At 31.8% G+C, this 12,706-nt stretch overlaps 1 protein-coding gene across 1 annotated transcript; it reads right to left on the minus strand.

Moving 5' to 3' along the window:
• Positions 1–5,164: 5,164 nt before the first annotated feature.
• Positions 5,165–11,136, minus strand: LOC140444246 (uncharacterized). Its single transcript, XM_072535992.1, has 4 exons — positions 10,287–11,136; positions 9,117–9,749; positions 8,605–8,996; positions 5,165–5,179 (listed from the first exon to the last, which is right to left on the minus strand). The coding sequence occupies exons 1-4, from the start codon at positions 11,134–11,136 to the stop codon at positions 5,165–5,167; spliced, it is 1,890 nt and encodes a 629-aa protein (XP_072392093.1).
• Between the last annotated feature and the right edge of the window lie 1,570 nt (positions 11,137–12,706).

Genomic DNA, 12,706 nt, shown 5'->3' on the forward strand with positions numbered 1-12,706 from the left:
TATATATATATTTATATATATTTATATATATATATATATATTTATATATATTTATATATATATATATATATATATATATATATATATATATATATATATATATATATATATATATATATATATATATATATATATATATATATATATATATATATATATATATATATATATATATATATATATTTAGGGATTCTATAGTATTCACTGCCTTCCCTCGCTCAACCGTTTCCATCTCTCTCTGTTGTTCCATTCTCCATCGTTTAGTCCTCTCTTACTCATGGCGTCGTCTAGTTCGTTCCTCCAGGATTTTCGGGGTCGTCCTCTTTTCCTCCTTCCTATGGGGCTCCATTCGGTTATTCTCTTTATCCATCTGCTGTCGCTAGTTCTTCTTACATGTCCATACCACTTTAGTCTTTTTTGTTCTATATATGTTAGTATGTCTGTTTCTATTGATGTTCTTTGCTTTATTTCGTCATTACTTCTCCTATGCATTCTTGTTACTCTGCAGCATCTTCGCAGGCATTCCATCTCTGTTGCTACTATCTTACTGCTGTTTTTCTTGTTTATGATCCAATTTTCAGCTCCATATGTCATAATACTTCGCACTAATGTTTTATAAATCTGGGTTTTTGTCTTCATATTTAGGTGTCTATCCCACCATACTGAGTTAAGTTGTCGGATTGCTGTTCTTGTTTGTCCTAATCTTTGTGTAATTTCTTCCTCTGTTGTTGCCTTTTTCGTGATTATAAACCCCAGGTATTTGAATTTATCCTTTCCTTTGATTGTTACGTTGTCATCAATCTGTAGATCTTCTATGTCTTCTTCACTTGTAGATAGGTACTCTGTTTTCGCGAGGTTAATATCTGGGCCAGCCTTGGTATATTCCTCTTGTAGTTTCTTCATCATGTAGCTGAGGTTGTCTTGGTCTTGTGCAATCACTACTTGATCGTCTGCAAAACTTAACGTATATAGGTATTCGTTCCGTACCGGTACTCCCATGCCTTCGCATTTTCTTTTCCATGTAGTCAAGGCTTTCTCTAAGTATGGTACAGAGTCATACGCCTTTCTCAGATCCACAAATGCCAAGTGTACATCTCTATTTTTTGCTTTTTTCTTTTCCAACAGTTGTTCCAGTGTGTATATGTGGTCTATGCATGATCTTCCTGCCGTGAAGCCTGCCTGATCCTCCCCGATTTTGCCTTTTATCGCTTGCTCTATCTTTTCTCGCAGTATCTTCCCATATAATCTTCCTATTGATGATATTACGCTTATTCCTCTGTAGTTTTCGCATCGTTTTCTATCTCCTTTCTTAAATATAGATGTCATATATGCCGCCGTCCATTCCTTTGGGAGCTGTTCTCCATTTATGGCTTTCTGAAATATCCATTGTATCATCCGGTGTAATTTTTTTGATACGTATTTTATAAGCTCAGGTGAGATGCCTCCAGGTCCCAGTGCTTTCTTATTTTTGATTGCTTTTATGGCCGTTCTCATTTCCCTATCTGTTATTTCTATTTCTTGTTGTGGGAATCTGCTTCGTCTTCGCCTGTTTTCTTTTCCAATGAATTGTGGTCTTTGTTCTGTTAATAGTTCCTTGTAGTAGTCCTTCCATTCTTTGTCCTGTATATTTCCCAATTTAATTTTTTCTTTTGAGTTTTGTTTCAATCCTCTCAGTACTTTCCATGACTCCGAAGTTCTTGTACCTCCTATATATGTTTCAATATTTAAGCAGATTCTTTCCCATTCTTCATTCTTTTGCTGTGTTATTTATTTCTTCACTTCTCTATCTTTTTCTCTATATTCTTTATAAACTTCATCGTTGTTTGTAGTCAGCCATTTTCTGTATAGTTGCTTTTTTTCTTCAATTATTCTTTTTGTTGGTTCATTTATTTCATAATAGTGCTGTTTATTTGTTATATGTTCTTTTTCTCCAAGGGCTTCGAATGCTGCTTGCTTTATACTCGCCTTTATATGCTCGTATATTTCTTCGATGTTGCCGTATCTAAATTCTATTAATTTTTGGTCTAGACGTTGTTGGTATAGTTCTCTTATTGATTGTTCTTGGAGTAGTTCTATATTGTATTGTTTTTCTCTTATAGTGTTCAACGGTTCTTCTGTGGAGGGGGTCTTTTATGTTTCCAATTAGTGCCCATTTTTGCTGTCAGTAGTCTATGGTCCGTTCCACATTCTGCTCCTCTTTTAACTCGCACATCTTTGATCTTTATTGTGGTATCTTGTTTGATTATTATGTAGTCTATTATCGATTTCAGCTTTCGTGTTTCTTGCGTCCATGTATATTTATGAATATTTTTATGTCTGAAGAATCCGTTGGTGATATTAAGTATAATATATTATACATAAATCTAATTTTATTTTCTGAGGATTTAACATTTTATCAGCACTTTTAGGATTTCAAAGTGATTGAAGATGAAATATAAGTCATTGTTATATGAAATTGCTGATTTGTTTCATATCTCAAACACACACTTAAATCATTTTGGTCTGTTGATCCTTTAATACAAAATTTCGGCTATTCTTGATATTTTTAATGATAAAATATACATAAACATCAGTTGTTTATGGACCGATATTTACACTTTCAAAGCAATAAAGAACCTTTTAAGCTTTTATATTATTTTGTGTATATTAATTGGAGTAGTGCAAGCACTTTTATATAAAAATACAGTCGATTTATGAATATTTCAAGGTGACAATCTAAGAACACATTAAAAATGCTGATTTTCTCGTATACATTTTATTAGGTACCCATTATTCATCTTGAGATTTAGTAACAGTTTAAAAATTTTAAAAAACGTAAGATATGAGACGTCAATCGTGAGATTTGTCTTCAATTCGTGAGATCTCACGATAAATCGTGAGGAGTGGCATCACTGTGAGGAGCGATTGCGATTAATTACAGGGACCCGATCCGTCAACTGCGCAGGGGCAATCTTTGAAATGCCATCAAAAGTGACAATCTCCAACCTAAAAAAATCTGAGCAAATTTATAAAAACGATTAAGGCATAAAAATCGGGAATTTTAAAACATTTATTTTTGCAGGTACATAGTTTTTATATTCATAACTAAAATATAGAGAATATATCTTGTACCCTGAGTAATAAGAAAAAAAAACACATTAATCTAATGTATATTGACGACTTTGATATTAACCGTCTAAGATTGTTTATTTTGTTATAGTAGCATAAAGTCCGTGTCAGACGGTCAAATGTTTGATCAAACTAGTTTGACCAAACCAAAAAATTGACAGCATATGACGTCACATCCTGAGTTTGATCAAATCCTCTAAAAATAGAGGATCTATTTTCAAGGTCAGTTTGATCAAACTTTAATTTTGATTGGTTGAAAAATATCTAAAGTCAAATGACAATCAGCAGTTAGACATAACGTATTTAAATTAATTTCCTTTTTTTCTTTGGTTGACAGTGTGTGGTTTATTTGTCTTCCTATTTTGTTATAAAATAAAAATAAAAAGTTAAAATATCTTGCAGCCAGGAACAAGTTTCTACATAATTGATTTATACGAGAAAGAAGCTGTTTATATAATGTCAAACATCCATAATATTATAAAAATTCTTTTTGATTTATTGTTGTTGAAAGTAAACAAATTATTAATGAACTAAATTTAAATGACATATTCTGGTAAATCTTGTATGGGTTGGCATAAATTGTTGTCTTCAGGTGGATGTTTTCAAAAGTTGTCTCGTTCTAGAACGTGTTTAAAATATGTAGCTTAATTCTTCAATACTCTTCCATAAAAAAACTGAAGTAATGTCCGACATAAAACAGTGTTTGTATTTTTCCAACAACTTTCATAATTTCTGTAAAATAAACTTCAATAATGTAAGTATTTTCGGTTTGAAAAAAAAAAGATACTGGAAATCTTCCAGACACTTATTTAAATGCACATTTTCCACATATTGCATCGGCGTAGAAAGTTTACCATGTATATTTTTTATATGTTTATTTAAGTTAGACTGATTTAAGAAAATTTTACCACATTCAAAACAGTTCACTGACATATTTACTAATTACGTAAATAGGAAACTATTCAAAACTAAATATTTATTTCGAACACAGTCGTCTCGCACATGCGCAGTTGACGGATCGGGTACCTGTAATTAATCACTCCTGAATATTGACGCATATAGAAGAATCTTTGATCTTTCACTTCTTCTTCTTTTTGGCTTATATTCTACTGAATAATCAGCCAGTACACTTGTTTTGTAAATTTTTGGGGCACTATCACAGAATAAGTAACAATTGTAAAGTGATTGGTTATATTATGTAACAGTTGTTTGATTCCCTTATACATCGAAATCAGGAAGTACTGATTATCTTTAAGCAACTCTGTTACTCTTAATAGGTATATTTGGCAGTTATGTTCAACTGCAAGCATACAACGAATTGCTTTGCAAATTCATACACTGTACATTTGTTTGTACGACAGCCCAGGTTGCATTAAGCACATATTCAATAGCGAAGTTCTTGTTATGTATTTTAATTAAAAGACATTTTTAATTAATAGAACTTTATTCATGAACATATCAACATCAACAACCGTTGACATCTGCCTGTCATGATTCTTTCTTTTTGGTTGCCGCAGACAACATTCACAACAGTTTTCAATGTGTCAAGTGCGACTGATTTTTTACTATACTCGGTTCGCTATTCCCAGTCCGAACTGTCTAGTGAATTTAGTAATTATTTTTTTGCGAAGTTAGTTACTTTTTGACAGACTAAAAGTGACCGGAAATTACTATACAACCAAGCACACGTACTCATAGCCAATATTAATAGTAAACAAACTAAATAGTAAATAAAATAGAACTTTGCGAATTACCGACAATTAATATTTATTTATCTGCACCATATAATAAATAGTTATGTTAAATTATAACAACTAAAATATATACTACCCAAAATTTGATGGGTTTAGTATACACTTCCACTATTTAGAATAATTCTCCTTTTTTTAAAGAAAGAAGTCTGCAATAGTAGCATACTTGATCTATTAATACTGAGAAGTAGGAATTGTTGTGTTGTAGGTTTCCGACAATGAATCTGCCAAAATGTGCCCGAGCTAAGCGAATGGAGTATACGTATAGGTTTCGTATTATTAGCTGTGTCAGGAAAATTTGAACTCTAAAGGTTGACGGTCTGGAAATTTTAAATATAAGTGACGTTACTTTATATAAATTGTGACGTGCAAGCATTTTTATATGAAAAATGCTATATAGCATTAGTATATATATATATATATATATATATATATATATATATATATATATATATATATATATATATATATATATATATAATAATAATAGTCTCCCGTTTTATACCGCTTCGCGGCTTTGGGAGTATAGCAGGGTAGTCTGCTATATCTAGGGCCTACGGTATACAAGGAAGGTAACATGGCCAGTGCTACGCTTCAACCGCCTATTATTACCCCTGGTTTTACCCAAGGTACTCATTTTATTCAAGCTGAGTCGACCTGGGTCCTAAGACATTTTTAAAAATGTCTAGTTGTTCTTGCCGGTGGTAGGATTCGAACTCCGGACCACCGGCATGCGAGGCAAGCATTCTACCGCTTGCGCTACGCAGGCCCATATCTATATATATATAATATATATATATAATATATATATATAATATATATATATATATATAATATATATATATATATATATATATATAGATCTAGCGGTTAATGTGGGCCCCGTACTAAAACGGTATTATACTAACTCCAGGAGAATATACACCGTGTATATTATTATCTGGGTAGCGCTTTATGTAGACTCCGACCAACACGTAGGATTAAATGAACTCCGTAATAGAGTAAAACACTTTTGGGATCCGTATGTATTCTTCCCCGTACACAACTAAACTCCTCCGATGTTGCCAATAATTTGATTAGTCGTAGATTTTTAAATTTTATAGCAGGTACGTTTTGGAACTTAAAATTTATTTAAATATCAATCAATTTATTCATTCTGAAATTTCACAAATACTTGGTTAATGTAGTTAAATATTTTATGGTGGTAATTTATATTACTTGCTTTAATTATTTTTAAACTTAAGTTAGTGTCTGTTATAAGCTTGGAAAAGGCAATTTTTATGTATTAGTATTTTTTTAATGAATTGACACTGAAAAATTTATTATATAAATGTACGTTCCTATGTTTCGATTGCTACGTTTTATGATGTACAATATTTGTTTCATAAAGTAGTAAAATTTAAATTATAATAATTTGTAAATCAATCTTAAAATTACAATTTTTTACTGTCTAATTTCAATATTTCAATTTTTAAATGTAGGGAATTCAATATCTTACTATAATACTTTAGTATGTAACTTGTAACAGATACTAAAATAATAAGTAGGCATAACACCTAATTTCGCTTTAACTATAAATGTATCGTATAACGTAACGTACCAATCAGTAGTGAATCATTACTCAGATAAAATATTTCGGTGACTTTATGGTAATTTGATTATAGCCAACATATCTATTACAATTATTACATATAATATGTTCGGTTGTTTTAAAAAATACTTTGTCGCTTGTAAATTTTGTATCTTTCGTGATCAGGCATACGAGTATTTTATTTTTAATTTAGAAGTAAATGTATATATAATATTCTTTTTTCTGTCACTTATTTTAAATATGGTTCACTTATATTCTTCTTGCTTATTTATTTTTATTCGTAATACTTATAACGTACGTAATAACGTACCCGTTGTTGCAAAAAGCAACAACGGGTACAAAAGATATCAGGTATCAGGGGTGGTATTTGTCAATCTAAATGCCGCCTACGACACATTAAATTAGAGGACATTTCTGCAAAAACTGTATGACAAACTGTAAACATCGTTTTATCCGCGTATATCTACAGAACAGAAGATTTTTCGTATCATTCAATGGTAGTATGGAGAACGCAGACAAACGGTCTCGCTTGCCGTAGCGTAATGGCACCTACACTGTATTACATTTACACAAATGATCAACAGATACCAGTAGATACTTAAGCCAAACCCCGAAAATCTTAGGAACGCTCCTTCAATTTTCCCAACACAGGCGCTTTCACAAAACTAAACATCCAATAGTGTGATGAAATCCTTGAACTCTGAATTTCCTATAAATACCTTGTAGATAGTTTTTTTTTTTTTTTTTTTTTTTTTTTTGGCATAGACTTTTAGTCATTCAGCCAGACTCAACATGGTAAAAGAAAGATTGTCTGAGTTTATATTAAAATTAAAATAAATATACAAAACAGGTAAACAGGGTCACTCTCTTCTCGCCTAGGGGCCCATCAAGGCATTTTTTTTTTTTTACATACAACACTAGGCCACGGTAAGAAAGGAATTTAAACAATTGGGTTAGAGACAAAGGTTACGTTATTAACTAATGTATAATTATTCACATGGTTATTTTACTATCTTTTAAAAACATAACTAATAAATCATACACTGCTCTCGAGTCTAATGATAATAGGTACTGAAGGTTCCAAGGGGCTAATATGTTGTGTTTGTGTAAATTATTTATTAATCTGGATGAAGTTATAATATTTCTGGGGCAACTGAAAAATATATGATCTAGGTTTCCTTCTTCTGTACAAAATTCACATTGATCATTATCTAAAACCTTAAGTTTAAATAAATGTTTGGGGTAACAAGCGTGCCCAAATCTCAGTCTTATGATCGTGGTAACATATTTTCTAGGTACATTAAAAAACTTATACCAAGGAGTTTTAGGAATATCTGTTTGAAGAGAAGTGTATCTATTTGGGCTAACAATGGAGTATTCCTTCCATATATTATCCCACCTTTGGTATAATCTTAATTTTAAGGAAGCCAGAAAGTCGCAAGCCGTGATTTTATACGAAGTTTCTCTACCAGACATAATACTTTCTCTTGCTAATTGGTCTACATGTTCGTTATTTTCCAAACCTATATGTGCTTTAATCCAAATAAAAAGTACATTTTTGCCCCTTGTTACTAACTTTTGTTTGATATCCTTAATTTTGTAAATATAAGGGCAACTGTACGTATTTGGCAATCCCGGTTTCCCAATAGAGGTCAAAACTGATAAAGAATCTGATAATATCACTATATGGTCCGAGTTACTTTCTGTTGCATAAAGTAAGGCCTCATATATTGCAAGAGCTTCTGCTGTAAAAATAGAGATCTGGGAGTTCAACTTAAATGTGCGTTCTATTCGTTCCAATGGAATAAAAAAAGCGCATCCAGTACCGTTTGATGATTTGGAGGCATCGGTATATATAACAACGGAGTTTTCGAATTCTGATAATATTGAGTGAATAATCTTTCTATTTATGTGTATACTGTCACTATATTTTGGTACCATGATATCTGCATTTGAACCATGATATGTTGCATATGAGATGTTTTGAAGTGTATACGTAGCTTTATCTATCTCTTTTAATGCTTCCATATTATGTTGCAGAGCTTCGCAGACTAAAGGCGATTTCTTTTTTTCCCAGTATTTAGTAGACAAATCATAGCAATTCAGAGTGATGAGCTTTGTGTATAACGATTGATTTTTTATATATGTCTTTACCAGAAATTTTTCGGTCAGGAAGTTTCGTCTGATATTTAAAGGCGGTTCCAAGGCTTCCAAATACAAGGGTTGAATTGGTGTGGACTTCATAGCACCTAAACATGTACGTAGAGCTGAATTGTGTATTACGTTAATTTTATTTAGCAATGCATTACTGGCTGATCCATAAAATATGCTTCCGTAATCCAAAATAGAGCGAATATACGCTCTGTAGAATAATAAATTTACGTCTACATCAGCACCCCACCACGTTTTATTAATCGATTTAAGAAAATTTATTCCCTTGTTGCATTTGTTTAACATATCCTCAATGTGATCCTTCCAAGTCAAATGTTTGTCAAGTGTCATACCTAAATATTTGACCTTATTTTTTAGTGGATATTGATGTTTTCCTAATTTAATTATTTGATCATTAGGTTTATAATGTCTGGTAAAAATGCAAACCTGTGATTTATTACAAGATAATTCAAAATTGTTTTTATCAAGCCATTTTTGAAGTAGTTGATAAATACTATCCAAGTTTTTGATTGCTTGTTTATATTCTTTGTGTTCTGTGTAAATGCAGAAATCATCTGCGTATTGTATGAGGTTGAATGGTATGTTATTTATTTTAATATTGTACAAATCCGCTACGTACAAATTAAACAGGATAGGACTCAATACAGAACCCTGAGGTAATCCTTTGTTTACGATTCTGGGGCCTATGAGCATATGTTCTTTTCTTAAATAAACTAATCTGTTTGAATAAAGATTAACAATACTATCAGCAAATTGAGCTGGAATTTGAAATATTCTTGTCATTTTTTCTTTGAGTGCTGTTAGACACACAGAGTCATAAGCACCTTCTATATCAAGAAATAATGCCGGTAAGTAATTGTTCCGGGAATAATTGTTTTGAATGTCTACAACTAGGGAAGCCAATGCATCCAAAGTACCAAAACCTTTCCTGAATCCGTATTGTTCTTTGGGTAGAAGGTTCTGTTCTAGTAACCACCTTTCTAGCCTAGCCTTAAGTATTCTCTCTAGAGTTTTTTGTACACAAGATAATAAAGATATGGGTCTGTAAGCTTCAACTAATTTTAGATTTTTCCCAGGTTTGGGAATAGGAACGACAATAATATGTTTGAAGGCCGAAAAGTTAGAACCTTCTCTAATTATCTGATTAAAAATATTTAGAAGTAACTCTTTTGCATTATTTGGTAAATTAAATAGCATAATATATTTGATTTCATCATAACCAGGAGAAGTGTTAGGACGATCACTAAGGGCACAGTCCAATTCTACCATAGTAAACGGTTTTAAGAGAAAATGACTATAATTCGGATTGAATAACATTAAATCTTCGTGATTGTTCACATACGGTGGTGCAATTTTGTCGAAAAACTTTGCTATCCACGAATCTTCTAGTGGTAATGGAGCATTGACCCTTTTCCTGTTCATCCTTTTCGCTTGATTCCAAATCGAAGTAGGCGACGTTTGTTTATTTAATTTTGAGCACCAATCAACCCAGCTTTGTTTGGCTTTCGATTTCAATAATTTCTTAGCGTGTGCACTAGCTTGTTTACTTTTAATAAAATTTTCAACTGATGGATCTTGCTTGTATTTTATTAATGCATTTTTTCTTTCTGCAACAATTAGATCACATTCTGCATCCCACCATGGTGAAGGAGTCCGTTTCTTACACTTAAAGGGTTTATATTGGCTAATAGATTGTGTGGAAGCTTTATTGATACAGTCTAATAAAAGATTATATTTTTCTTCTACATTTGGGGATATAGGTCCACTTTCATTTAAAGTATTCTCAATTATTTCAGCGTACATATCCCAATTAGCTTTCTTAGTATTCCATTTACTTTTGGGATATATGGTCTCATTAACAGCTCTTGGGTATTCGAATTCTATTTTTACAACATAGTGATTTGATCCAAGTGTATCAGAATCTACAGTCCAAAATGTCTTAGTAAAAATGGAAGGGGAACAAACCGTAATATCAATCATAGAATCTGAATGTCCTGGATTTCCTTGACAAGTAGGTTGACCGTTATTCATCACAATGAAATCAAGATCCTGTAGGGTCTCTACAATTTGATCGCCAATATTATCATTTTTTGATGATCCCCACAGCGCATTGTGGGCATTCATATCACCCCCAATAATGCAAGGGTGCTTCACTTGGGAAAATAAGTTTGTCCAATCTTCTATTCTGGTTTTGGTTTTTGGACATCTATATACAGAAAGAAAACTCAAGTGAGTATTATCGTAATTAACTTTAATACCACAGGCAAGCAGCTCTTTATTGAAGTTTTTATTTAATTTTAATATTTCAAAACGGATACCCGTTTTTACCAAAACAGCGACACCAGCAAAACCGTCTGCACGATCTTGACGAACAATATTATAACCTTTAAAATTATACACAACATTATTTTTGAACCAGGTTTCACTTAAAAGAGCAATATCAACATCTTCTTTAATAAGGAAATTGAGTAGGCTGTTTTTATTTGCAACAGCTGATCTAGCGTTCCATTGCATAATTTTAAGTTTAGTTTTAAAAGCCATAAATTTAAGTACCTTTAAAAATATCCTCGAGAACAGTATGCAAACCCTTAGCTAACAAATTATTATCCAGTGTTTCTGCATCCTCAAATGATTTTACATTTTTTATAAATTCAGAAAAAAATTTGACTAACGAAATAACCATCTTGTTTTTTTCACCATCTATTGAACTATTAGGTTTATTGGGATTAGGTGGTAGGGGCTGTAACGGGCCAAATCTAAAAGGAAAGGTGGAGGAATCTGTAGGGGATTGTGGAACAGGAGTAGAAACTTTCCTTTTTTTAAGTGCATTATGTTCAGTATTAATCCTGCTAGGTCCAGGATGAGTAAAGTTTGTTGATTTTTTCATATACGATCTTGGAATGGTAGGATGAGATGACATAATGTCATCAGATACGTTAGGTAGTTTTGGAAAATTTCCTTCAAGATTTGACAATATCGAAAATTTATTGTTACTAACAAATTCGGAAAAAGATGATTCTTTAAATCTTTTTGCTTCTAGAAAGGAGATTTTTTGATCTAACATAATGTTTTTAATTTTTTTTTGTTCCTCATAAACGGGACAACTTTTGGAGATCGAAATATGATCTTTACTTTTACAATGTATACAAAAAGTTTTTTGTGTGTCGCATATGTGACTATCATTTTTAATTTCTGCACATCGTATACAAAATTCTTGTGTGCCCTTGCATTGCTTAGAAATGTGACCAAATTTCAAACACTTGTAGCACTGTATTACCCTGCCTACAAATCTTTCTACTGGTAAATACACAAAATTAACTACGACATGAGTTGGCAAAACATTTCCTTCAAATGTAACTATAATATTTCGTCTGGGGACGTATTCTGTTTTACCTTCTTTATCTACCTTTCTATGCATTCTTTTAATGTCGGTAATTTTAACGGAAGAGTCTATATGTTTTTTTAAATAATCAGTATCATACCTCGTATCTACATCGTGAATTATTCCCTTGATTTCCAAGAGATGGTTAGGGATATAGGCTTTTAAATTTTCATCTTTTAACTTATCATGTGTTACTAGATGATTTGCATCCAAAATAGATTTTAAAATGACTTTAACTCTATTTTTTCCTATAGATTTAATTTCCTTTAGGTTTTTGATTTTAAGTTTTTGATACAAAATTTCCCCCACCACCATTGGATGTAAACGAGAGATGTTCTGATTATTTAATTTCTCTATATAAACGCAACAGGTATGAAAATCATAATTATTAGAGGAAATATTATACAGTTTAACTTCCCTTGTTTTGCCGGAATCCGCACCAATTTCAATATCCTTATCCATATCCATATCTGGGGAACTTGTCGCGACACTCACTTCGCACATTTGCGTCTTAATGTTATTTTCCTCCCCCATTAGGGGAGGTAAATCACTTATTTACACTAAAATTCCAAGTATTAAACCGATATATTTACACAAACTTTAAATTTAAATATAAATATCGATTTTTAATTACCGCAAAAACTTATCTCTGCTTAATGTGGTTTTATCGTCTGTTCGAACTGAAAGACAAATTCAAACTGA

Source organism: Diabrotica undecimpunctata, chromosome 6 (genome assembly GCF_040954645.1).
Source record: "Diabrotica undecimpunctata isolate CICGRU chromosome 6, icDiaUnde3, whole genome shotgun sequence".
In the NCBI taxonomy this organism is placed as follows: Eukaryota; Metazoa; Arthropoda; class Insecta; order Coleoptera; family Chrysomelidae; genus Diabrotica; species Diabrotica undecimpunctata.